General features: G+C 46.8%; 1 protein-coding gene across 1 annotated transcript in view; it reads right to left on the bottom strand.

The window, feature by feature from the left end:
• LOC147668654 (uncharacterized) overlaps positions 1 to 27813 on the bottom strand; it is a 574419-nt gene that overhangs the window by 413281 nt on the left and 133325 nt on the right. The window contains exons 10-11 of the mRNA XM_086948545.1: positions 21630 to 21838; positions 2 to 141 (exon numbers count right to left, since the gene is read on the bottom strand). Of these exons, the coding sequence (XP_086804671.1) occupies positions 2 to 141; positions 21630 to 21838 (349 nt within the window). The remainder of the gene's footprint in view (position 1; positions 142 to 21629; positions 21839 to 27813) is intronic.

Raw genomic sequence — 27813 nt, 5'->3', positions numbered from 1 at the left:
CCTGTTGAACTGAGCGATTGCAATCCTCTGGAAGTCATTGCAGAAGCGCTCCAGGTAGTAGGCATGAGATCTGTTGCTTTTGGGGTTGATACCATCCCAGCCCCAGCTGACACTGTACTCGTAGATATTGGTGTGGCGCAGCTGTGGACATAGAAAGCATTCACATTAACCTGGTAAGTACAGTACTAGCACAAAAACACAGTGTGAGCTTCATTGATGAGCAGGAAAAGCCGACCAATAGACAGACGCGGTGCCTCAATACATCCAATCGTATTTATATTCAGAAGTTAAGCATTGGCTAATTCTGTAGACAACTTCCCCTTTTGTACTACAATATGCAATGATAGCAGGCAACTATGACCAATATATATGATATACATGGACTCCATTAGGAGCTGCAATTTCCCTGTTTTGGTGGTGTATAGATGTTTCCATTACATCTATTAAGGCAAATTCTTTGAATTAGGGAAAATCTGCATGACTACAATGAGGACATTTGTGAATTTCTTTTATGTTTCGTATATTTTGTATAGTGTAGCACTGTCCAGTTCCTTGTCCTTAGGGCGCGTTAGGCATTCCACCTATCCCGTGACAGATATGGCAGTCTTGTTAGTAGTCTCTGGAATCTCAAAAAATACTGCATGAATGAGGGCTCTAGTGCACTTCCAAAAACCAATGTTAGTGCAAGTCAGAATGTTCACAGTGTGGTGTTTGTGACTCTTGATTCTTGATGGAGGTGTTTGCTGCTGAGTTAGCTTATAATACAAACGACCCTAACTACTACTACAATTGTTGTCGTTTCAGGGCGGGTAGTTTTTTTAAAGGCTGGGGGGCGGATTTAGGGTTCAGGGCGTGGGTTTTTTTTTTAAAGGGAACAGGGTTTTAGGGCTCAGGGTGGGGCAGGGGGTTGGGGTAATTTTAAGGGCAGCACGGAGTAATTTTCAGGGTGGGGTCGAGGTAGTTTTTTAAAAGGGAGCAGGGTTTTAGGCCTCAAAGCAGATGGAGGGGAAGGGTTAGTTTTAAGGGCAGGACTAGGTAGGTTTTAGGCCTCAGGGATAGAATTTTTGAGCTTAGGGTGGGGAGGAGGGGTTCTTTTAGTGGCGATCTTAACCACGTGTATTCCTTTACCAAACATACCTTTACAACGAAATTGCATGGTACAGGCATGCGTAGTAAAGGAATGTGTGGTTAAGTAGCATTTGTGGTTCCTGCTGCGTGGTAGAGGGATGCGTGGTTTAGCCATGCGTACCTCTGTTATACAACCCCCTTACCCACATTCCCTGTTGCATGTCTCCTAGTCCCCGGGATTGTTGCATTTGCCATGCGTTGCATGAGCAGCAGAGCCATCTCACGTGCCCTGTGTATATAAGCTCTACGGTCAACCCGTTGTTGGGTACAAGTTCTGCAGAACCAACTTCCTTCACTGTGGATGATAGGTTGTATTTTTCTCAGTTTTCACGTGGAAAACATTTTTCCAAGTACAGACTCTCCTTTTCTTACACAACTTTGAAAAATCAGGGTGCCCTATGCATTTTCAGCAATACTTGTGTCATCTCATGTCTGGCATTAGTCAACTACGGGCATTAGTCAATTACGGGCATTAGTTACAAATAGGACAGACCTTACCCAACTAAAGTTAAAGTACTAACACAATATAAAATGGGACCCCATCTGGCTCGTGTGCTTTAAATACAATAAGGAAGAGACTATGTGAAGGCGATAACCTTAAAGGATGGTGCAAAAGTCACAAGAGAGGATGAGAAGCTAGCAGCCTTTCATGCCTTTTAGTCTCACTTATATACTGCAGAAAAGGCTCCGGAAGTTTTACAAGACAAACGCTTGAATGCCTGTTCTATAACCAGAGTCACACCTGAACAAAATATTGGATTAGGGGCGTCCATTATAGAAAACGAGATTAAGGCGGCTATTAAAACCTCAAAAGTCAATATGAAGTTCGGTAACGTCTCTGCAAAAGCATATCCACGAAGTTTGGCTCTATGAGTAGTCACCTCAATGAACGTCCATAGAACTTCCTGGGAACCCCCCAACACCACTCTCCAAGGTTCCACAACTGTGGAAAATCTGCATATTTTCTAGGACTGTCACACACTAAAGTGATTTTACTGCCTGCACAACAATCACGCCTCTGTGAACCAGCATCAGATTCAGCAGGCAGAATGTTTGCGTTTCTTAGTCCAGTTTAAATAATGCATGCAAAATTTTTACGTTGGTCTTCTGCATTGTGAGTGGAGAAGTGTGGCTCAGGGGTTAGAGACGGCAGACCCGGAAGCTGAGATCGGCCCTGGACCAGGGTTCAATTCCCCACCTCGGCGGGTCTTGGGCTAAAAATTCCACGGACTTGATAATTCTCGCTCCGGTGCCTTCTCGACTCACGGGTTCACACTCTGCGACTCTGGGCAATAGCTTGTTTAATCTCCACAACGGCCCCTCGCGGCGGGATGCCTGGCTTTCACCTTGTGGATACCCTGCCGGAGTTATCTCACAGGGGAATACCAGGACGGGTTCCCTAAGCAAGCGCCGGGAAACCCACTGCGGGTAGCTGTGCGCTATATAAGCTCAAATACATACATACATTGGGACAAATTTCTGTGAACTTATCTCTGTTAAAAGCAATGAATTTAGCATAGCGAGCAAGAATTTTGCCTTAACATATGATCTGAAAGAAGGGAATCTCAGTTATTAACCCTTTCATTGTCAAGGTGTTCCCTGTGTTGAATCGTGTTCATCTACTTTACCTTGTAGTTTATCAGGACAAGCTGCATGCCTCTTTCAGCATAACCGGGGTGTTAATTCCTGTAGGCACCACATACATAGCTAACTATATGACTGTAGCGCTCTAGTGCTCCGAGGGTCTCAGGTTGAGCCCCCGGAAGCACTACCCACAATGTATCACTTTCTGGCCAGGCGTGGCCAGAAAGCTTTGAATAAAGGGACGGAGGTGGCACGGCACTTCCGGTCCACACCAGCGTAGCAGTTTGTGTGCGTCCATTACTTTGGCTCCGCAGGCAGCGCAGCGCCCGAGGCCTAGTCAGGCCTTTGCACCCCCACACTGGCGACGAGGGTGGGATGCACCTAGATCGAACAGCACAAGGCCACAACACTGCATGACCGAGCAACAACTGCCCACGCACTCCGGCCGCAGCTCTGGAGCGAGGCAAAGGCGACAATGGAAACAAGCCCGTCACCCACCACAACGACCTCCTTACCGGTAAGCAGCGTAGGCAAGAAGCTGCGTGTGGCACCGGCAACAGCAGCGGCGGATCGGCCCACGCGCAGGAACACACCGAAGACGGCGATCCAGCAGCAGGCCCGGCAGCGCGCGCATGCGCAGAAGTGAGGCGCTGACGTCGTCAAGGAGGCCCGGCCCCCGAAGAGCGCGAAAAGAGAAAGAGAGCCTCGGTCCTAACGAACGCGGGGCCCAGCTTCATCTTGTAAAGTGTGTAAAGCTGGGAAACTTTTAATATGTTTGACTAATAAAGAACTTGAAGCACAAGATTTGGTTTTGGATCCATACTTTGAAGCTCCTATTGAACCATCGGTTGATGTTGGTGTAATAACCTTGGAAAAAATACTATTATCCTACAGAAATGTTCTCTGAGAACTGACTTTGAAGAGGGTGCTTGTGCAATTTGGTTGTCTCTTGAAACTACTTCACTGCTACCAGGGAGAAGGATAACGAAGTAAAGAGATCCCTGTTGTTACACTTTGGGGGCACAGAACTATACAAGCTATTCAAACACCTACCAGACACGGGGGACGACGACGACTATGACGCAGCTGTCAACGCGCTAAACGCACACTTCGACCCCCAGCTAAACCCACACTATGAGCAGTTCAAATTCCGGCAATCCAGACAGAGGGAAGGAGAAACTATGGACGCGTTCCATGCGCGATTGAGGGACCTCATAAGCACGTGCACTGATGATGACGAAAAGAAGGAAGTGACTGCACAGCTCATTCAAGGTTGTCGCAACAAGCACCTGAGGACATTGATCCTAAGAGAACCACGCATTACACTTGAAGAAATACTGATCCTTGCCAGGTCCCACGAGCTGTCGGATGCACGTGCGACAGCAATGGAAGCAGCCCTGAACCCACGGGCAGAAGCAGGAACCGTGGTGAAGACAGAAAGGGTAGACGCAGTCCGCGGCGCCGGTCGGGGAGGCAGAGGAAGATGGCCGACCAGGACGCCACGCCGAACACCATGCGGATACTGTGGCAGAGAAGAACACAACCAAGATGGCTGCCCGGCACGTGGCAAAACATGTTCAAAATGCGGAATACCCAACCATTTCGCAAGCGTGTGCAGGGGTGGCTCCCGAGGAAGAGGAGCGTCAGGAAGAAAGCCAATCACAGGAGCCGTGAGGCAGCTATCACTAGACGAGGCAACGTCCTCTCGATCAAACAGATCACCGAGACAAGCTCAATTCGACGAATCCTCCACAGAGGATGAAGAGGAATGTTACTACGTATCATTCGTAAGTGAACTAAAGAGACGGCGAAGGCCTCAGCCAAAATGCCAAATACATATCGACGGATCTCCAGCAACTGGCGTCATTGACACGGGAGCCACCGTGAATGTCATGGGAATCCAACACTATAAAGCACTGAAGCCAAGACCCAAGCTAGTACCCTCGAAGGCACGAATACTAACATACGGCAGCCAAGAACCCCTCCCGCTGCGAGGGAAGATGGTAGTCCAAGTGAAAGCGGAAGACAATGAAGTGACGACGACCTTCCATGTAATAGACAAAGAAGCGGATCTACTCGTAGGAAGCAACACAGCGGAAGACCTCCGCCTCATTGCGTTTGCAAACGCCGTCAAAGCACTCCAAACGGAAGACATCCTGGAAATGTTCCCCACACTCTTTGAAGGCCTCGGTACCATCAAACGACCGCCGATCAAACTACACATCGACCCCGCCATCCAACCAGTGGCACTGAGGCACAGAAGGATACCATTCCACCTGCGCACCGCCATAGAAAAGGAACTTAACCAACTTGAAGAACAAGGTGTGATTGAGAAAGTATCAGGACCGACACCGTGGGTATCCCTGATGGTAATAGCCGAGAAGCCACGCCAACCAGGTAATTCCGCATCTGCATAGATATGAGGATCCCGAACAAAGCCATTCGACGGGAACGGCACCTCACCCCAACAGTAGATGACATCCTGACGGACTTGAATGGGGCCCAATGGTTCTCTAAGTTAGACCTTAACGCAGGGTATCATCAGCTCAGACTAGCGGAAGAGAGCCGCTACATTACAACATTCTCAACGCACCTGGGGCTGAGACGATACAAGCGACTAAATTTCGGCATATCATCCGCAGCCGAGATCTTTCAAAATACGATTAAAGAAATCTTGTCCGGACTTGAAGGAGTGCTGAATGTCAGCGACGATATCCTAATCCATGCCAAAACGAGTGAGGAACACCACCAAAGACTGAAAGCTACCCTACAAAGACTCGCACAGTTTGGTGTTACACTACACAAAGACAAATGCCAGTTCTTCAGAAAATCAATAGAATTCTTCGGATACGTGTTTGATTCAGACGGAGTGAAAGTGGACCCCCGCAAATCCCACGCTATCAAGAACGCTCCAGCACCCTCAACCGCGTCCGAAGTGAGGAGTTTCCTAGGGATGGCACAGTACTGTGCAAGATTTATACCCAATCTAGCTACAATCGCGGAGCCCTTGAGAAACCTGACGAAGAAAGACAGCTCATGGAAATGGACGGAATCTGAAGACAAAGCATTTCACCGAATCAAAGAGGCACTGCTGGACAGCACAACGATGGCATACTTCAACACTGCGAGACCCACCGAGATATTGGTAGATGCCGGCCCAGTGGGCCCAGGAGCCCTCCTGTCACAAGAATCCGAACCCGGGGTGTGAGCCCCGTTGGCATTCGCAAGCAAGGCCCTAACGGCGACAGAGTCGCGGTACTCGCAAATTGAGAGAGAGGCACTGGCAGTAAAATGGGCCTGCGCCCACTTTCACCTCTACATATCTGGCCACCCGTTCAGAATGGTGACGGACCACCAACCGTTAATTCCCTTATTCCGAGGCACCGCACCTCACCCACCACCAAGGATTGAACGCTGGGCAATCCAAGTTCAACAGTACCAAATGGACCTTGTGTACAGACCTGGGGCGAAAAACCCGGCAGATTTTCTGTCACGCCACCCCCTCACAGAAGGATCACAAAATGCAGACCAAGAAAGCCAAACCGAAGAGTTCATCAATATGCTATCAACGGGAGCATGCCCCTGTGCACTAACCGCCCCAGTGATCACGGAAGACCATGCCCCATCGCCATGGGCATGGCTAAGCTTAGACTTTGGAAGCTTCCCAGATGGGAAGGTCACAGTGGTACTAATGGACAACTACACCAAGTACCCCATAGTAGAAACAGCAGCATCAACCAGCTTCGCGAACGTTCGCCCCATCCTCAGCAAAGCATTCGCCTTATTCGGCATTCCGATGGTCATCAAAACAGACAATGGGCCCCCATTCCAGGGGAGCGAATTCAAGGAGTTTCTGAAAAGCCTGGGAATCAAACACCACCGAATCACCCCTCAATGGCCACAAGCCAATGGCGAGGTGGAACGTTTCATGAGGACAATAAACAAAGTGCTGCGAATATCATCCGCAGAAGGGAGTGACCCAGAAGAAACACTACAAGCCTTCTTAAGAGAATACCGTAGCACACCACACAGCACCACCATGCAGTCACCATGGGCGTTGATGCTGGCCGGACCGCGGAGAGACCTACTGCCCATGGCCGACAACTGGACTCCCGCACCCTACTCGCCAGCAAGCACACAAGAACGGAGAAGAAGGGCCAACGAGAAGGCAAGTCACAAGAGGAGAGCCCAAACAAAGACCCTGAATCCAGGGGAGACCGTGCTGATTCGAACAAGAAGGCCAGGAGGAAAGTTCAAGACACCATTCGAACCGGAACCCTGGGTCATCAAGGAAACCAGAGGAACGGCAATCACAGTCAGCCGAGATGGAGAAGAGGTGACTCGTAACATATCATGGTTCAAGCAAATACCCACACCAAAAGGACAGAGCTCAGACAATGGCATACCGGCAGCAAGAGAAGAAGAAGAGAATGCAGCTACAAACAACACATGCCTGCTCCCAGATACCGCAGAACAACCATCTCTGCATCACCGGGACCCCCTCCCCCCCGAGACCAGATCCCTCTGAGAGGCAAGTGGCAATACAATCTTAGATCTAATCCACGGCCCAATCACAGACTGGCTGGTTTCGCATGCTGAACTGATTATTATGTTTATTTTGAAAATCCAAGTTGGGAAGGGATGTAGCGCTCTAGTCCTCCGAGGGTCTCAGGTTGAGCCCCCGGAAGCACTACCCACAATGTATCACTTTCTGGCCAGGCGTGGCCAGAAAGCTTTAAATAAAGGGACGGAGGTGGCACGGCACTTCCGGTCCACACCAGCGTAGCAGTGTGTGTGCGTCCATTACTTTGGCTCCGCAGGCAGCGCAGCGCCCGAGGCCTAGTCAGGCCTTTGCACCCCCACAATGACCTGCCAGTCAACAGAGATATATTGACATATTGGTGTGTTCCACGTTACATAGAGGCAGTTGGATTTAAGGAAGGAGCTATTAAGTGTGAATATTCAATAGCACAAGCACAGATACATTCTGGAAAGAAACAGTGGCTTATATTATACACGGCCTCATGAGGCTACAGGCAACACATATACAGGGTTTGATAGCTGTCGTCGTCTTCCGTACAAGTGCTAAAAGTTTGAAAAGAAAATGTTTATGATGTTCCTCTCTGACATTAACCAAAGGACTACAACCAAATCCTCTTTTGATTCGTGTCTGCAGGCTCCAAGGATGCCATTAATCTGTCAAAAGCTTCCCTTCTCCTGATTGGCGCGCATAGAGTGAAAATGGAAGTCCTTACATGACGCTTCTGAATATATGGAATTTCTTCTGTGCTTAAAAAGACAGAAGCAAAGCAGCAAACACCCAGTAAGTTATTTAACTTACACCCTCATTATTAGTGGCCTATAAGCATTCCTTACCCAGATTTACCGTTTCCTGGGGTCCCGGTAATAGCAGAGGAAAATAAGGTGCCAATCTGCATGCTTTCCCTCATTATTCCACCCAGAGACTTCACCTGTTTGAACCAGGTGAAATCTGGGTGGACCTCCCCTCTCCCCCAATCAGCCTTGTACCTGCTGAGCTCATAATTCAAGGGCCAATGGCAATGAGGGCCATAGTCTCTCACGTGCACTAATATCAGATATGTGCAGGGTCAAACTGGCCTGTAGGACAATCAGGCTGTGTCAGATGGGCTAGCCTGACAGATCAGTGTGTGGACCTTTTTCTTGGATGTTTGTGGGCCTGTTTAATAGTCTTCTGGGAAGGTTTTTACTGTTAATTTCCCTGATACGAAACAAAGACTGCCTAAAGAAAGCTCAAATCCAGGACAGTCTTCCACATCCTGAAAAACGCTTATACAGTGTGTCTTTGCAAATTCAAAACTGTCGCAATGGGCAAACATGGGCAACTTTTTTAGCTATTTAAATCGTTCATGGGGGCCACTCTTATTTTGGTGCTGGCCTATTTTCTGTCCCAGTCCAACCCTGGATATGTGTAACTTTTCACAGTTTTTTAGGTTTACATACGTTTTTACAAAAAATAACTAAAATAGAAGCTTGAATATAAAATGAATTAGCAAAAATAACTGCTATGACGAGTCGCTCCTTTGTGGACTGATTGTAACTAAGTGTTGGACAACTATCCATTTGATGACCTATTCATAGGACACCCCTGCGCCGCACGGCCACCAGCTGTCGCGTGTGCCCCCGCCCACCGCTGATCTCAGCTAGGCATGGGCGGAAAATCCGTTCCGCTCGCGGATTTTGCGGATTTTCGGGAAATCCGCAATCCGCGAGATTTGCGAATTTCCTGAAAAATCCGCAAATCCGCGAGCAGCGGATTTTGCTCGCACTGCTCGCACTGTTCGCGTGAGTTCGCGCCCCGCGAATAAGTGCGAAATTGCAGAAATACGATTTTAGCAAAACTGAAAGTAACTACTTACCAGGTTCAAAAGTTCAGGCTCATCATTAGTAGCCATTTCCTGTAGTGCTTCCTGAGGGGCCCCTCCAGAGTTCAGTTGCCAGTTGCAACTATTATGTGACCCTGCTCTGAACCTCAGAATAGTTACACATATGCCACAAAGGTCCTGAATTACAGCTAAGGGAGACAAGCAGGAGCCAGGCTGGAAGTTAAAATCCATTAATCAGCCCCTAATTCATTATTGTCAGTTGGGGCAGGGCAGGTGTTGTAACTAATTTTGCAACAATGAAAGCACTTAGCAAGTGCAAAAGATCACTAATCAGGGCGCACTAAGGAAGCAGGTGCCAGCTAAAAAAATATTCTGTGACACATTAATCAGCCCCAAATTAATTCAGGTCACTTGAGGCAGGGAAGGTGTGCTTTGCTTTGCCAAAAATAATGTACACTGGACAACCAGAGGGTGTGGTGATGAAACAGAGGGTGGCATGGGTGGGCCAGAGGGTGGCATGAGTAGTCAGAGAGTGGCAGTGGTGACAGAGAGTGGCAGTGATGAAGAAGAGTGTCCCAAACAGGTTGGACACGTAGAAACAACAAGTTCGCAAAACTTGCGACCCGACAGGTAAGTTCGCAAATTGCGAAATTGTAAAAACCCCTCGCGAACTGGCAGAAACACGGGCGAACACAAAAAAAAAAAAAAATCCGCAAATTCGCGGGAATTCGCGGATTTTGCGGATTGCGAGTTTGCAAATCCGCAAATTCGCGGATTGCCAATCCGCAAAATCCGCTCATGCTTAATCTCAGCCTCGCAGAGCCCGCCCGCCTTCGGGCCACGCCCCCCGCTTGTTGTTCCCGCATACCTCCCTTGCGCTGCTACGTTTTTTTAATTTGTACAGTATTTCTGCTGCTGCTTCGTTTTTTTACATTGTTCCAGTTTATTGTATTTCTATTTCTTTGTCTTCCTGTGCTTGTGTTTGCTCTCCCCCCCTGTGCTGCGGTCCCCTGCACCCCCGCTCCCCGCCTCCTGTTTCCCGCCGCCGGGAGTGTGGACACGCCCCCTTCCTCCCCGCTCCCGCCTCCCAGCTGCTCCGCCCTCCCTGCACTTGGCCATAAATGGCGACCGTGCGGCACAGGTGAGTGTGACCTATTCATAGGACACCCCCGCGCCGCACGGCCACCAGCTGTCGCGTGTGCCCCCGCTCGCCGCTGATCTCAGCCTCGCAGAGCCAGCCCGCCTTCAGGCCACGCCCCCCGCTCGTTGTTCCCGCATACCTCCCTTGCGCTGCTCCGTTTTTTTAATTTGTACAGTATTTCTGCTGCTGCTTCGTTTTTTTACATTGTACCAGTTTATTGTATTTCTATTTCTTTGCCTTCCTGTGCTTGTTTTTGCTCTCCCCCCCTGTGCTGCGGTCCCCTGCACCCCCGCTCCCGCCTCCCAGCTGCTCCGCCCTCCCTGCACTTCGCCATAAATGGCGACCGTGCGCACGCGCAGCTTGTGCGCCGAAGGCGCGCCAAAGGTAAGCCCGTCTGCGCCCGTCCGCACCTGGACCGCGCCCAGTGCCTGGACCCCTGGCCTCCGCAGACACCAGCCCACCCGCCGGACCTACAGCGCCACCGAACTCAACGCACTCAACGCCGGCCCATTCCCGGGTTGCTACCGAGCCACCCCGAGACGCACCCACGGACCCTTCTGCTGCAATTCCTACAAGTTCACCTGCATCCGTACCTGCACCACTCCAGCAGTGCCCAAGACCTCAACGAGCAACAGCAGCAGCCACCTAAAGTGCATCCTGCTCAACACCCACTCTGTCCACAGACACACCGTCGAGCTCTGGGACCTGCTCGACAACACAGCCCCAGACGTCGCCTTCATCACGGAAACCTGGATGAACGCCTCCTCAGCGCCCGACATCGCCATCCCGGACGGCTACAAGATCATCCGGAGGGACCGCGTCAACCAGACAGGAGGAGGCATCGCCATCATCCACAGGAACTCCATCCGCATCACGACCAACACCGACGACACCCTCGCACCCGCCGAGCACCTGCACTTCCAGATCCACATCAACCCCAAGACCACCCTCAGAGGCACCCTCATCTACAGACCCCCGGGACCACGCACACAATTCAGCGAGGACATCGCCGACTTCATCAGCCCGCATGCCCTCCCCTCCGCTGACTACATCCTCCTCGGGGACCTCAACTTCCACCTGGAGAACAACAACGACCGCAACACCACCACCCTGCTGTACAACCTCGCTAACCTCGGACTCAAGCAACTGGTGACCACCCCCACCCACTACGCCGGCCACACGCTTGACCCCGTCTTCTCCTCCAGCAAGGACATCGCCTTCAGCCACACAACCGGACTCCACTGGACGGACCACAGCTGCGTCCACTTCAGCTTCAAAAGAACCACAATCCTCCGCCAATAGCAACAGGTTCCCCGCAGAAGCTGGTACAAGATCACAGCCGACCAGCTCGCCACATCCCTGAGCCAGAACCCTCCCGCCAGCGCAACGAACCCCAGCCAAGCGGCCACCAACCTCACGAAGTGGATCAGCGACTGCGCAGATGACCTCGCCCCTCTGAGGACCCCGCCTAGCAGACCCGGCAGCAAGAAAGCCCCATGGTTCACCGAGGAACTCAAAAGCTCCAAGAAGGACTGCAGAGCCCTGGAGAAAGCCTGGCGCAGATACCCAACACCGGACAACATGACTGCCCTCAAGATCGCCACCTGAAAACACCACCAACTGATCCCACCACCAAGAAAACTGCATTCAAGGAACGACTAGACAACAACGCACACAACAGCGAGGAACTCTTCAACATCGTTAAAGAGCTCTCCAACCCCAACGCCGGAAACAACAACATCACCCCTTCGCAAGACCTCTGCAACTCCCTCACCTCCTACTTCCACACGGACATACACAACAGCTTCAGCGCTCAACCAACGCACGCCACGAGCGAATCACCGCCCCCCACCACCATCCTCCACGCCCGGACCCCGATCAACACCGAAGACACCATCCACACGATGAACTCCATCCACTCTGGATCTCTGACCGATCCTTGCCCCCACCACGTCTTCAACAAGGCCGACGCTGTCATCGCACCCCACCTGCGGGACATCATCAACACCTCCTTCAACACCGCTACCTTCCCAGAGAGCTGGAAGCACGCCGAACTCAGCGCCCTACTAAAGAAGCCATCAGCCGACCCCACCGACCTCAAGAACTACCGACCCATCTCACTGCTCCCGTTTCCCGCAAAAGTCATCGAGAAGACCGTCAACAAGCAGCTGGCCACCTTCCTCGAGACGAACGGATCCCTCGACCTCTCGCAGTCTGGCTTCCGGGCCAACCACAGCACAGAGACCGCCCTGATCGCAGCAACGGATGACATCCGAGCCCTGCTTGACAACGGAGAAACTGCGGCCCTCATCCTCCTAGACCTCTCCGCGGCCTTTGACACGTCTGCCACCGTACCCTAGTACAGCGCCTCAGCAACTTCGGAATCCAGGAGAAGGCACTGGAGTGGATCACCTCCTTCCTCGCCGGAAGGACACAGAGAGTCCGCCTTCCCCCGTTCAGATCAGAAGCCACCGAAGTCATCTGCGGCGTTCCTCAAGGCTCCTCGCTCAGCCCAACCCTCTTCAACGTCTACATGAGTCCCCTCGCAGCCATCGCACGCCAGCACAACCTTAACATCATCTCCTACGCCGACGACACCCAGCTGATCCTCTCCCTCACCAACGACCCCGCCACCGCCAGAGCCAACCTACACGAAGGGATGAAAGAGGTAGCCAAATGGATGAAGAACAGCCGCCTGAAACTGAACTCGGACAAGACGGAAGTCCTCATCCTGGGATCCTCACCCTCCGCCTGGGACGACTCCTGGTGGCCTCCCGCCCTAGGCAGCACACCCAAACCAACAGACTACGCACGCAACCTGGGCTTCATCCTGGACTCCTCCCTCTCCATGATCAGACAAGTCAACGCTGTCTCCTCGTCGTGCTTCAACATCCTACGCATGCTACGCAAGATCTTCTGGTGGATCCCCACCGAGACCAGGAAGACGGTCACCCAGGCCCTCGTCACCAGCCGACTGGACTACGGCAGCTCCCTCTACGCCGGAATCACCGCCAAACTCCAGAAGAGACTCCAGCGGATCCAGAACGCCTCAGCACGACTCATCCTGGACATCCCCCGTCGCAACCACATCTCCGGACACCTGAGAGACCTGCACTGGCTCCCGGTCAACAAGAGAATCACCTTCCGTCTCCTCACCCACGCACACAAAGCCCTGCACAACCAAGACCCAGGATATCTCAACAGCCGCCTCAACTTCTACACTCCCAAACGCCAGCTTCGATCGACCGGTCACGCCCTCGCCGCCGTCCCCCGCATCCAAAGAGCCACCACAGGGGGAAGGTCCTTCTCCTACCTCGCCGCCAAGACTTGGAACTCCCTACCGACCTACCTCCGCATGACCCAGGACCACCTCGCCTTCAGGAAGCAGCTCAAGACCTGGCTGTTCGAGCAGTAGCGGACCCCCCCTCCCCTAGCGCCTTGAGACTCTCCGGGTGAGTAGTGCGCTATACAAATGCTTTGATTGATTGATTGATTGATTGATTGATGATTGTGCATTCCCTGTGGATTCTAGTGCTGGTTGTCAGACCTTTGCTTTCCTAATTGGTGGACAATAGTATATTTTAATAATCTGGAGTTTTACTTTGCATAAGTTGACATGTGGACTAGATAAGTATGCCTGGGTGCCCCAGATATGCAATTATATGTATTGAGTGCTCAAGCTCAGTTTCTACATTATTGCGTACATCCCACTCCATTCCTACTTCACACTGCAGTGGAAACTGACATGGCGGCTCCGATCCCGTTGCAAGTGGCACTGAACCACACATATAAACGCCCTTGAGGAGTTATCAACACAGTTCAAACTCTACACTGGGCATGGGATGAATTGAGGAAGCGGGATGAACTCAGCATCCTGTATGCACCATCTATGCAGTTAGCACATAACCTCATGTTGCCCACTATGGGTGATGGTACAAGTAGAACATTGGTGCAGAAAATGGACCTTAGAACATTTGCAGACCTCTACCCTTATGAGGAATTTAGGTTGTCTCCTGCATCTGTAGAGGAGCATGCCGTCCCCTTTTCTGAATTATTCCTATACTACAAACTAAGGGCTACATGCAGGTCCCTACATGACACTTTCCCCGGCTCCCCGCCGGCTTTGCCCGCATTGGAGAATGTGCTAAAGTCGGATTTGCTGCGCAGACTAATTACACACATATATAATCAAATGCAAACCCCTGCCCCCTGGTTAAACCTAAGGCCCTTCAGGCATGGAATGTAGACCTCCACACCCCGATTTCAGAGGACCAATGGGCGTATTGCTGTAATCATCTTACGGCCCTATCTCCCAACTATAAGCTCTGTCTCATTCATTTCAAATATCTCCATAGGTTTTATAGGACCCCGTCGCAATTACATCGTATGGGCCTAAGGGAAGATGAAAGCTGCTGGAGATGTGGGCTTGTCCCAGCCTCGTTTCTACATATGACATGGAGCTCCCTGCTGCTGTCCCCATTTTGGAATTCAGCTTTTGCCACGATTCAGAGCATGATAGGCACAACTAACGACCCGGATCCCCTGCTGGGGTTATGTCAAGAGTCTTACTTGAAGTTTCCCAGGCACTTCACAGGAGCAGAACGTCCCAAGTTCCCAATGCCTCTCCGAGTTTCCCTCCATGCTCCCAAAGGATTTTCCTTGAGAGGATGCAGGAACTCCCGGGGGGACAGGGGAAAGGGACAGAGAAGAGACAGCCTCGTCTTCTATTACTGATGTCGTCTTTCAGCTGCTACTCTAGCTGCTTCTTGCACTGATTAGATATTGGGCCCTTCAAAACAAATAACAAACATTACTAAAGCCTTACTAGGATTAAACTATTACTTATATTTTCCAAAGAAAGCAATTATAACATAATCCCTAAAGATTTGGCTATTGCCTCTCTTCTTTTGTAATTGGAATTTTTATGTTGTGCTCCTAAACGATGTTGTATTTGCAGGACTATTCTCTAGGGAAATAAACACCACAGTAACTACGTGCTGCTGTTAGGTCTTGATATCTTATATTGAAGCTTGAATTATTAACCTTTCTTTTCTTTTGTAGGCAGGTGGAATTTCTGAAGCCTTTGACTTGACTGGAGAATACACTGGTAAGTTTGTCTTTTCTTTTTCTCTATTTAACTACTCAGTAACTCACAGAAATATTGCTTAACTAATTAACACTCAGAGTATGGTTGTTAGCAAGCTATTTTAGTTTTCAGCATTTGTAACTTGATATTTAAGCAAGAATTAACTGGTACAGATATAACATTTCTACAGACGAAGTCACAAGGTGAACTGCTGCTTTCTTTGACAGGTCGTAACTCTACCTTCCATGAACTCATGGGAAACCATTGAGAGGCAGAAAATAGGCTACCGACGGCCAAGAAACGTGCACTAACCAATGCTGCCCAGGACTGACCAAAACGATTCCCAAAAGATTTTGGAACTTCTATTCCAGTTTTAAATTTACCTTTAGATGGTTTAATTCTATTTTTAGCTAGGAGCGTCTTTGATGCCTTTTTATGTAAATTATGTGTATATATATGAAATGTGTTCTTAACTTCAATACGGATTTTAATGTTTTATTCTGTGTTTTAACATGTACTTTTATGGCCCACTGTGGCCGAAATAAAGTTATCAATGAATGAACGAATGAATTTACCTAAACGTATTGCCCCCACAGTTTGTCTTTTAGGTAGTTTGGCACCTAGGTTCTTGACAGGTTATTAGAATATGTAAAGAATACACCCGCAAATATGAGGATGTTACATGCCATACTCCTTTTGTTTGCTAAGCGCTGGGTGGCCATGCGTTGGGGGAGGAGGGTAGTCCCAACCACGAAGGATTGGATCCAAGACGTAACATTTGACCATACACAGCTAACTACATTCTGGGAGCTGATGCCATCGGCATCCAGACCTAAGGATATATGGGAACAGTTCTTGGTATGTGCACAACAGGAGGAGATAGAAAAATTGCCAGATGAGTCACTAGACCCATAAACAAATATGAATAAGCCGGGTGGGGGTGGGTAGATGCTGCATGCAGGATGTTGGTAATCCTGTTTCCTACTGGTACTAGTTCGAACTACACAGATCAGATATTGAGATAGACTGTATGTTGGAATGTTAACATGTTGGAAGACAATATAACCTGCCTGGTTGGACTCTGTTCAGTGTTATATTCAGTTGTAGAGGGGGACGCATATGATTGTAATAACCTATATTTCTTAGAAGGGTATGGCAATGTATGACTAATATTGCATTGATTAGCCACTGGCTTGTTGTTGGTAATGTTTGTAACATTATTGCATTATTGAAAATGTTAATAAATAAATATACGAAAAATAAATAAATACATAAATACAAACATAATTTAAATTGATTACACTTTTACAATCCATAAAAGTTCTTTCCATGATTCCAATCACATAGGTATCAGGTTGGCAGAGAGTGCATTATGTAACAAAAACTTGAATATCTCTTGGTACCCTCTTTCGAAACACTATGCAGGTGTGTGGGCAATGTGATTAGTGTGGTTGATGCCATTTTTCTGGCAACATTTGTTTTTTCTCTTTACTCTGGTGAAAAGAAAGCAGGAGAGATATGCATTTTAACTGTGAGTAATGCATTGGATGTTTGAGTCCAACATATCTGAGGTGAGAAGTGTGAAGAACTTTGCCTAGATGATACGAGCACTTATTGGGAACTGCCATTTTTAGGTCTCTGCTAAGACAGCGAATGCGCTATCTGTTGTGAAACATATTGTTATCTTACCGGGCATAAAGCCCCCCTTGCTTGTCATTGGTTGATATCATTGTTATTTGCTAGCTTTTTATTCGTTAGCTGTGTGGGTTTCCTTCCTCTTCTAGTGTATGTCCCACCCCTGGAGCATGGACACATTACTATGTGCTTCCCATGCTTGCTTTTACAAGTGATACTTTTTTCTTTTTGTTTGAGCACTATATAGAGTGCATTTGTTTTCCCGCTGTTTCCCTTGTATGATTCTCTCGTTCCTCTGCCATGTTACATGTTCCTCTCACTCGCCCATGTGCATCTCCTGACTGCCCCAAATTGCCTTCTCACCTGTGTGCTTTTTCACCACCAGCATCATATTTCACTCTTTCACCCATTGGATCCATTGATCGCGGCCCAGCGTTGCTTCCCCACACATGTCACAATGTTAGTTCTGCTCCTCATCCTACGTATTGCTTCTGCCTCCACCTATGCTCTTGTGTTGATGTTGCTTCTGCCCTTGTTGCAATCCCCACCCACATTAGTAACCCATCCACCATCTGCATTCCCTTGTTGCTTACACCCCTTGTTATCTGTGTAGTTTCTGCTCCCCTCGCTCCCCTGTGTTGCTTCTTTCAACAGTTGTAAAAAAAAATGCTTTAGCATCTTTTTTTTTTCATCTTAGTTACTGATCACATGCAGATCGGTAATAAAATAAGGTGGTCACCAGCTTTAAAAGCGTTTTTTTTACTTACATTCTTTAGTCATGGCCTGGCTCAAAACATTGGGCAAGCTAATAGATTCCAAACGGCGAGACCTACTGGCTTTGCCATTGCTTGTTCTGGGAAGGAACAAGACGATTTGGGGACATCGTAGCCTGACATAAATGATGCAAAAAAGATGATACACGGCTTTGTGAAAGATGGAGATGCAGCAAAAAGTGCTTAGAAAATCCAGTGAGCACTTCTAGTGCTTTATGTTCAAAATGGATCTTATATTCACGAAAAAAAGACATTTCTCCAATATTTCTGAAAATTGGTATGCAGGTGTTATTCCACTTTTCAACTTTCTAAGACTGTTTCAACTCCATGTGCACTGTTAAGTACATTGAACAGAACATGGAGATTATGTGTTAGGCTGTACTATTGATCAATTCATTAATTGATGTACAATACTGTATTCATCATTGACTTTACAAACTCCCCAGACAGTGTACTCTTAATGGACTACAATCTTTCAGGAACATCAGAAATGAATGGAATAAAGAAAACCCTACTGAAAGTAAATAACCACCCGACCACACACTACATACCTCAGGCCTATCCAAAAACCATGCAAAACTCCGGATCCATCATCAAATCTCTACCTGAGCTCTGATACAACACACCGTTAATACTCATCTGGTTAGACAAATATGCAAACCGACTGATCATACGAAACACCATACCTAGACACCTGAGTCGCTTTAACTCACCATCCAGCAATGTTCTTTGTTTAAGAACATCCCTAGGGAATCCATCACTGACTGCATCACCATGTTCACATCCTCCTTCTCATATGCCGCACCCACAGACAGCAAGAACCAACTAGGTTAGTTGAACCCCTGAACACCAATCCTAGTAAAAAGACTGGCAAACATGCAACTATGAAATGAAGAACTATCAATTCAAATCCATCAACGTGTTTGTCATCGCTAGAACCAAAGGAAAACAAAAGCGCCTAGAGACAAGAAATGTTCTGGGGCAAAAACACCTGCCAGCGCACAGTACTAATATCAAAGGCTTGAAAGCAAAGTATGTTGGGCAAGACTGAAAGTGCTGTCCTCTGCGCTCTATATGCAGGGTGACTGAGAACGGAAAGTGACCATTGGCACACCCTGCACCTATGGTAGTCACACAAGCTAGAGGCAACTCAAATTTCACTATGAAAGCAACGTTACCAATAATTTTCAAGGGATTTTGTGGTATTTCACATGAAAAATATGTGCAACTTCACCCATCCCTAATTGCTAAAGAGTATAACTGGCTTTTCTTTTCATCTAAATGTACAGATTACATCATAGATAAAATGATCACTGATCAAATCACCAGTAGCATGACCCCTAAATTGCAGATGCTGCAGACAGTTGCTGTGTTCCTGTTTGTGGACAATGAGAATACAGCATTGTTTACAGATGTATTAATTGCATGGGTATTTAGACTGTTGATTGTTGTGCTGTAGTTTTCAGCTACAATTAATTACCATAATGATATGTTCTGTGGCTTTCTTTATTTTTCATTTACACTGATGACAGAGATGTTACTACTTGTGAAATGAATATCACATTATCATTGATATAGTCAATGAAGCCAGGCAAACTTGGTGCATTCTTCTCAAACCTACACTAATTGATGACAGTAGCACTCAATTTTTATAAGTGCATTAACAGTGATATTATCTTTAAATTTCGCTAGAACTAAAGAAACAATTTTTCCTGCGCACCTGACGCGAACATACTTCCTATGCCTAAAATCTGGAAAATTCAAACTTTTTGCCACCTATGTCTTTGCCCCCTGATTATTCTGCACAAACTTTAGTCTAATAATTCAGAGTGTGGATGTCTTAAAATCTCGTGCTGATTTTTCAAGTTAAACACACATTATATGAGACCAACCACCCTTTGTATCTAAATGTAACTTAATAATATTTAGAGAACAACTATTGCGCATTTGTAATTACTAGGAACATGTTAATCAAACCAATCATAAGACTGACGTATCAAGAAACTCCCATCTGTATGAAAATGTATATAAGATTTATAGAAAACTTCTGACCCATATTAAAGAGATATCTATTTTGTTGTGTGTTATGTCCTGAATATGTGCCATTTGGCAGGTCTGCTTTTTCACTACCTTCACCATCTAAGATGATTGAATGATGGACAAAATTATCAATTCTCACAAGGAAACGGGTGTGCGATGTTGCCCTGCTTGATGGATCCTGAATTGAGTTATATTTGCATCTTTTATATAGTACATGCTCTGCTCTCATGCATACTGTACTACTAAAGATTACATACTAACTCCTTGTAATGAGGGCCACAATATTATTGTTCTGGGCTTCCATTTAACACCCTAAGTCATTCAAGAAGTTGTTATTCTTGTGCGCTTCAACTAAACCATTTGGATTGAATAAGGGTAATCTTGATCACATCATACTCAAGCATAGCCAGCACTTCTATATTCTGTTGCAATGAATGCACTAAGGGCCATATGTATAAGTGTGAAATATTTAACTAGGATGTGTGCAACTAGCATTTGACACCCTCATACATATACCCTGAGATAATCATGTGAAGGTATGACTATAAAGGCATTTCGCAGTTGTTCCATTATGTTCATGGTTATGAAAGGGTGCATATATTTAGTAGAAATGGTCACATATTTGTAATCCCATGCACTAGACATAGTTGATAGTTAAAGTGCGGCCTAATGCGCATGTTAGCTTAACTTTATGGGTTCTTTCATCTTGGCCTAACGTTCTCTGTTTCAGTGCAAGCTCACTTTGTAATCTCATGTTTCGTTATGTTCAGCCATTGCTGTGGAATGTTTTGTCTCGCTTTGTTTCTTCTGCAGGTGTGACAAAGCTTTATTAGTTAGAATAAAGGAGTTTTGTTTTAGTAGTTAGTAAAACATGAAAAGGAGGACTCGGCAGATGAATTTGCGGTAATGAGCGAGGAGAGTTGTTCTCATGGAAGAGGAATGAACAAGGACAAGAAGAGATGTTATATAGGTGGTAAAGGTGCTGAAAGTATTCAGTTGTGCCAGATCTAGGGAAAGTTCCCAAGAAGAAGTCACACGGAAGTGTCAATTCGACTGCAGTTGATATTATGTGCTGTGTTTAGTGAGGGAGAGAGTCAGTCCATCTTAGGTTTTCTCAGAGAGCAGCCCTATGCTTCTGCTTGAGCGGCTTTATGCTACTTGACCCCTTGTCAGTGTTTTCTACCCATTGTCGGATTGTTTTCTACAGAAGTCTTTGACTGCTAACACCTTTTTTTCCCTTTCTTCCTAAGTATATCTAGACTTAAATGATTTAGTTAGGTTTCTCTTGTTAACTTAGTGTAGGGAAAGCCATGCTCTTTATAGAGAATCATCTGATGCAATTTAACCTTCATTTCATTTTCCTGATTGTTTGCGTCAGCATCTTAGTGTTAGTCATTTGCTTTGTATTTTATAGTGTACATCTCTTAAGGATATTTGGAGTTATTCTGATCTTTTTGTACTTTTATACGATTATGCTCGGATTGATTTATATTGATTTGTTCCTAAATTTATAATTGAAACCTGCTATACTTAGATCAAAGAGTTGCAGGGATTAATGTGTGACCACATTGGTTGCACTGTATTGAGATGCAAATTTGTGATTTTTCCCTTTCGCTGCTTGCTCTTCTAGGAAGGCCTGTCTCCTCTGAAGAAATTGTGGAAATGGACCTAGACTTTAACAGGACTAATGTTCTAGATTGCAATGGGTTGTATTAAAAGCAATGCACTTGACTATAGAGCCCGGATGACATGGTATCATCTGGTAAACTGAATTCTAATGCATGGAGTAAACAGATTAAACATTTCCTGTATAAAAGCATTTTGCTTCCTATTCATGGCAGTGAGGACATCAAAACTGCAGGAGACCCAGAACTTACCTTGCTGTGGATGCTTTTTATGAAACTCTGGTGTGCCTCCTGTAGCTCAGCATTAATCTCCGGCTTCAGCGGAAGGATGTCGATATATTCTGAAGCCGTTTTGCTTGACAGATTGTACTGCAGGTCAGTTATGACTCTCTTGAAGCAGTGGCAGTAGTCCTCCGGAATCCCTGGTACCTGGAAACTCTGCTGTAGTTCTTGCTGCAGAACTTTGGCCAATGAGAAAGGAAAAACGCAAATAACATGAACCTGGGTGAGGTGGCGGTTGGACTGTTAGTGAAATAAGAGTTTAGTTGAAACCTGCACCATCCTAAATAACCGTTTTTAGAGTAATACACCAAGAATGTCTTAAGTGTTCATAAGATTCTTTTTAATCAAGTCTAGACAGATTATGACAACTTCACTGACAGACATATATGGACATTACACAATAGTAAATCTGTAATAAAAGATGACGAAATGCACTGCAAAGGCAACAAATTGAATCAATGGTCCCAACACTGGAATCTTCATTGAAACAATCTTCCAAACCATTCATAATTTGTTGGAATGCTATTCTGTTCAATAATGGATATGAATATGGATAGGACAGTCTATACCTAGTTAAACTATTTCCAGATTGAACCCTACAGCATTTTATCCTGCGATTTCCATGCTACTTCATGCCTCATACTAATAGACATTTGTACACCACAGAATCTTGCAGCATTTAGTATCCATCCTCACTATTGAAAGGAACGTAGACACATCTTTAATCATGCTCTACTGCAACTGCATTATGCACAATATATAAAACATATATTTTAATAAGTCATTTTGAAGACCTGATCACCCAAAATTAAAATTGGATAATGGATTTATATGCAAAAGTAGTTTTTATAGATGGTGTAAGATAGTGTACATTATTTGTTTTCAGCGCCTCGCGAATGACTCTACATTGGTTGCATAACTTCCTGTTTTTCTATGGTGATGATTACTTTCCGTGTGCACTGCCAACAGTCCCCAGTGTCCTCGTAGTACCTAGTGCCAGTGTTTGTAAACAGTGATGCCACTGGAAAGATGATCTCATCTTGTTTCAGTATGAAGTCTTTTCTGCCAAAGGTTTTTAATGCCTTTGCATTTTTTGGGTTGCAAGAACCTTTCGAAACAATCTCTGTGCTATATGTGGTGCACAGGAACATTGGCAGAAGGGCAGTTTGTAGAAAAATGGTAAGGATACATGATTTATCGGGAATGAGACAATGGGGGCATTTAGAGTTTGGTGGTGCTCTCACCCTGCCAAATCTGTGGTTCACTTTATTTAGTTAGAGTCAGATGAAGTGTTTGGTTTACACCAGTGAGTGTCAACTGGCTTCACCAGTGTGAACCTTTGATTTAACTACGGTTAGTATCAGAGTTGACACACAAGCATAAAAGAAACAGATACACTGAATAAACAAATGAATATACCTGCAAACTTTGAACTTTAAAAGAACCAAAACCAGAACTTTTTTTGTTGTAAGTATGTGTTGGACTTGTCTCTTTGTGCAGGATTAATCCCAAACAGTTTTCCTTCACTCTCCTGTTTTTCTGAACCCGTTTCTGTTGGCTTTTAGGACTCTGCACATTTTATCACTGGTAACCAGTGCTAAAGTGCTTGTGCTCTCTCCTATAAACTTGGTAGAATTGGCTTACACCCAATCGGCACATTTAATTTACTGATACATCCATAGTAAAGAGGTATTTTATCTACTCAAGGCCTTTAAATTAATAAATTAGTGACTCCAACAGCTAGTTGGCTGGCCTCCTGAGCAGAGCCTCAGGGACAGAAAAGGATCCAACCACATTGAAGCCAGCACCTGGCCTCAGCCTACTGTGAGCCTTGACCCCCAAGTGGTGTCACCCTAGTTCTGGGCCCTTGAAAGTTGGCCTGAAGGTACTCTAAAGTAACACTGACAGCCCAAATGTGGATCTCGCAGAACTGATGCAGGGCAACGCATTGACCTGCAGCTCCTTGGAACCACTGCTGCATGACTCATCTCAACACAGAACCTCACATCGCAGCCCCACAGCTCCTCGGAAACTCTGTTGTGCAACGCATCTAGACATAAGACCTTGCATCATCTCCCTGCAGATCATCAGAACAGACACTACATAATGCATTCCGAAGCAGGACCTAGCACCGCAGCCCCACAGCTCTTCAGAACCGCCCCTGCATGATGCATCCTCTGTGCAGGACCATGCAACGCTCTGCAAACTCGGATTTAATTTAGTTTTTTCAGCAGCCCTAACATGGTCCCTGTACCTGGCCCACTCTCCATTGTGGTCGGCCTGAACTTGGGACTTTGTCCCGGTTCAGCGGGACCAGATAACCACAGTTGGCACTTTGTGATTCTATGCACTGTTTTCACTTACTTCTTTGTAATTGCATATCTCCGGTTCTACTATTTGGCCTGCAGTCATTTTTGTCTCAAGTAATTTTATAAATGTTAAAAATTGTACTCTATTTTTCTAAATTGGTGTGGGATTTTTGTTGTGTTGTGTCTTCATTTGATTACTGTTTGAATTGTTGCATAAATACTTTGCACATTGCCTTCAAGTTAAGCCTGACTGCTCTGTGGCAAGCTACCAGAGGGCTAAGCACAGGTTAATTTGGGGTTTGCTTCTGTTTCACCCTAAAAGAAATTGTATTTACTGCTTGAGTAGGGTTTTACGCCCCTCAACCAGCAACCCAATTTCCGACATTGGTAATAAGCAGTGAGATTAGGACTTGTGTTTGTGAAGTGCCATACAATGATTCTGTGTTACACTAAAATCTCAGATGAATAATTTTATACCAATTAGAGCATTTTTTAATTCTCCTTTCTCAAATTGGTCATTTTTCTAAATTTAATTACTGTCTCGCCATTAGACACTTGGGACTGTTATGTTGTTGTACCTGTGATACCTTGCCAGAATGGAAAGGGATCCCAGCTGCCTATCATACCACAATATGAGAACGCAGTTCTGCAAGGAGAGAGGGCTAACCATAAAAAGGGGATCCACTAAGCAGGACTTGCAGGATGCTCTGAATGAGTTTGAGGTAGTAACCTGGTGAATACTTCTACAGAGGATCAAGGGGGAATTTGCCCTGAGGAGGATAATGAGGAGGAGGATGGAAATGACTTAGCAATGGGTCCAGAAGAGAGAGTAGGGCCCAGAGAGGTTGAGTGAGTTTGTGGGTGCCCTGCTGAAAGACTGTGAGGGACCTGAAGCTTTAGCTAGCCAGATTGACTGCAGAAGAGAGAAGAGCTGAGGCAGAGAAAGCCTTAGAGCAGGAGAGTAAGTCTGAAGCAGAAAAAGCTGCTGGAGGAGAGAAAAATGTTGTTGGCTCATGAACAGAGTATAAATGAGCTGTACTTGAAGGCCAAACAGCTGTCAGAGTCCAGCAAAAATGGCTGCAGCAATACCCAGTGTCTACAGAGATCAAGGAATCCACATACCTAAAGACCAGGAGCCCTGCTTTGAGGGGGAGATGATTTTGATCGATGGTTTGCAGCCTGTGAGTTAACCTTTAGAATACATCGGGTCCCAGAGGAGATTTGGGGGGCCAGTCTGTGGAGGAACATGACAGCTATAGGGATAGATACCCTGTTGGCTTTCGAGGTGGCTGACCAGATGTCATTCACAGTCATGAAAGTGGCCCTTCTCGCTAAGTTTAGACTAACACGTTTTCTTTTTAAATAATGAGGAGGAAGTGAACATCAGTCTTTCACAGTCAAGGGGCTAATTAAAAAGAAGAAGAAAAGTAATAGAAATGATATGTCAGAATACACTATTATTCCAATCTGGATCCAATAAACCAACAGACAATATATTAGTCAGAAGATGACCTAAGAAATCAGTGACTGGATAAGAGAGTGAGAGAGACACACTGGGGCCTTCTTTAGAGTTCCGCAGTCCGACCACCGAAGGACTGTATCCGTGACCGCTAGGAGACCGCTGCACATGTGACCTTTCGACTGCCGTGTTACGAGTTTCCAGAGGGGCCAGCAGTGTGGCAGTCTTGCGGCAGTGGGCAATGTATTTCCATATATATCATGCCTGTGTGTAAATTCTGACTGCATATGTGTTGAATGCACACTTATGCATACTATTTGTGGAAAATTACTGCCTACCCATTGCCGGAGTACGACCATTATGTGGGAATTCCCAGTAATGGGTACATGGTAACAAAGCACTTACCTGTCTTTCGCCAAAGTCAGGGTTGTATTTTTCAGGGTGAAAATGGTCCTGTGTAGGGGGGACCTGGAGAAAGGTATCCAGGCCGAAATCTGCTGGAAGAACTGGAAAGGGGGTAGTATGCACCCTGAATCATTCATTCCTGCCCAATTTTAGGCAGCGGAACAACCGCAGTTGTTGGCTCATCAGAAAGTCAACTCATAATACAGACGGCGGTGTTATCCCTCTGTGGAGACTGCCTTCTCCCGACCGCGATGCCGGCAGTTGGCAGTGTGCTGGCAGTGCCAGCGGTCCAGCCGCAGTCTTCGCACAGCTAATCTGCCCAACCCGTAATTTGGTGGACTGCTCACCACCGGGACGGCGGTCCATGGACCGCCAAACTCATAACAAGGTCCTAGATATCGTCACTATTTATGGCTGCCAAGTCCTCCATTTCTTGTGGGGTCCCGCAGGGATCCTCTCTCTCACCTCATCTATTTGATATTTATCTATTTCCCTTGATCCTGGCATTGAAAGAAATGAACACAGTCACCTTCAACTATGCGGATGACCTGCAGCTCCTGTTTACGATTGATGGCACCCCAAGTTCAGTCTCACAATTTCAAGAGGCAATGCGGTTTATCCGTCAGTGGATGGATCCGAATCATCTGAAACCCAGACAAGACTGAACTGTTGCTGACTGGGAACAGCAGCAGGTTCTGGGGCCCTCATTATTGGCCGCCTGAATTAGGTAATCCACCGCAACCAGCCCCCCACGTACGTAGTCTGGGGGTAACCATCGACAGTGACTTATCCCTGAAAACACAGGTTGGGACAGTGGTTTCCTCCTGTTCCTTTCAACTTCACAGGATAAGAAAGATTTGCCGTATGTAAACTTGTAAACTTGCAGATTTGTAGAGCGCGAATTGTTTACCGGAGGCGTCCAAGCGCTAGGATAACCAGAGCCTACTGATGAGCAAAGAAGGGAAGGCAGGCAGATTAGTAGGAGGATGCAAACAAAAAGGTCTTTAGTTGCTTGCGGAACTCAGTGAGGTTAGGGTTAGCTCTGAGGTGGAGTGGCAGAGTGTTCCAGGTCTTGGACGCGTTGTATGCGAACGTCCTTCGCCAGATCTGGATCTTTTTATTCTTGGCACCACTGCCAAGAAGGTCTGGCTGGAACGAAGACTTCGGTTTGGGGTGTAATGTGTAACCAGGTTGAGTGTGATGCTGGGTCCTATGTCCCAGAAGGCTTGATGGGCTATGCATAGTGCCTTGAACAGCACTCTCTGCCGGATCGGAAGCCAGTGAAGGCTAATCAGTCCGGCCCTCACTGAGTGTTTGCGGGGGATTTTAAGCAGTAGGCGCGCTGCGCAGTTCTGTACAATCTGCAGCCTGCGTAGGGTGTATTCTGGGGCGCCGAGGTAGAGTGCATTATTAAAATCAAGGCGTGAATGAATAAGACCTTGAATGGCTACCTGTTTGGCTTCCATGGGAAGGAGGGGAAATATTTTATTTAGCACCCTCATGATGCCAAAACAGGTGGCTGAAAGTTTTGTGGCTTGGACATTGAAAGATAGCCAACTGTCCAGCCACACTCCGAGGCTTTTGATGTTATTTTTGGGGGTTGGGGGAGGGCCTAGACAGGGGGGCCACAGAGAGGGAGGAAAGGCCAGATCTGATGGGCCTAGGAGCATCAGCTCTGTTTTGTCCCCGCTCAACTTCAGGGATGATGACGACATCCAGTTCCTCACTTCCTCCAGGCATTCTCTAAGCCCGCCTGGCGCAGTTCGGTTTGCCTCCTGCGCCAGTGAGACCACTAGCTGCGTGTCGTCCGCATAGGAGATGATCTTAACTCCAAATGGGCGGACGACATCGGCCAGCGGTCTCATATACAGATTGAAAAGTGCGGGGCTTAGAGAGGAGCCCTGAGGAACACCGCACTTTAGGGGTCTGCTGGAGGATACGGATTCGCCATCAAAGACCCTGAAGGATCTGTTCTCCAAAA

Source organism: Lissotriton vulgaris, unplaced genomic scaffold (genome assembly GCF_964263255.1).
Source record: "Lissotriton vulgaris unplaced genomic scaffold, aLisVul1.2 SCAFFOLD_518, whole genome shotgun sequence".
Classification (NCBI taxonomy): Eukaryota; Metazoa; Chordata; class Amphibia; order Caudata; family Salamandridae; genus Lissotriton; species Lissotriton vulgaris.
Note: the sequence above shows the minus strand (reverse complement) of the source record. Positions and strands in the feature narration are given on the sequence as shown.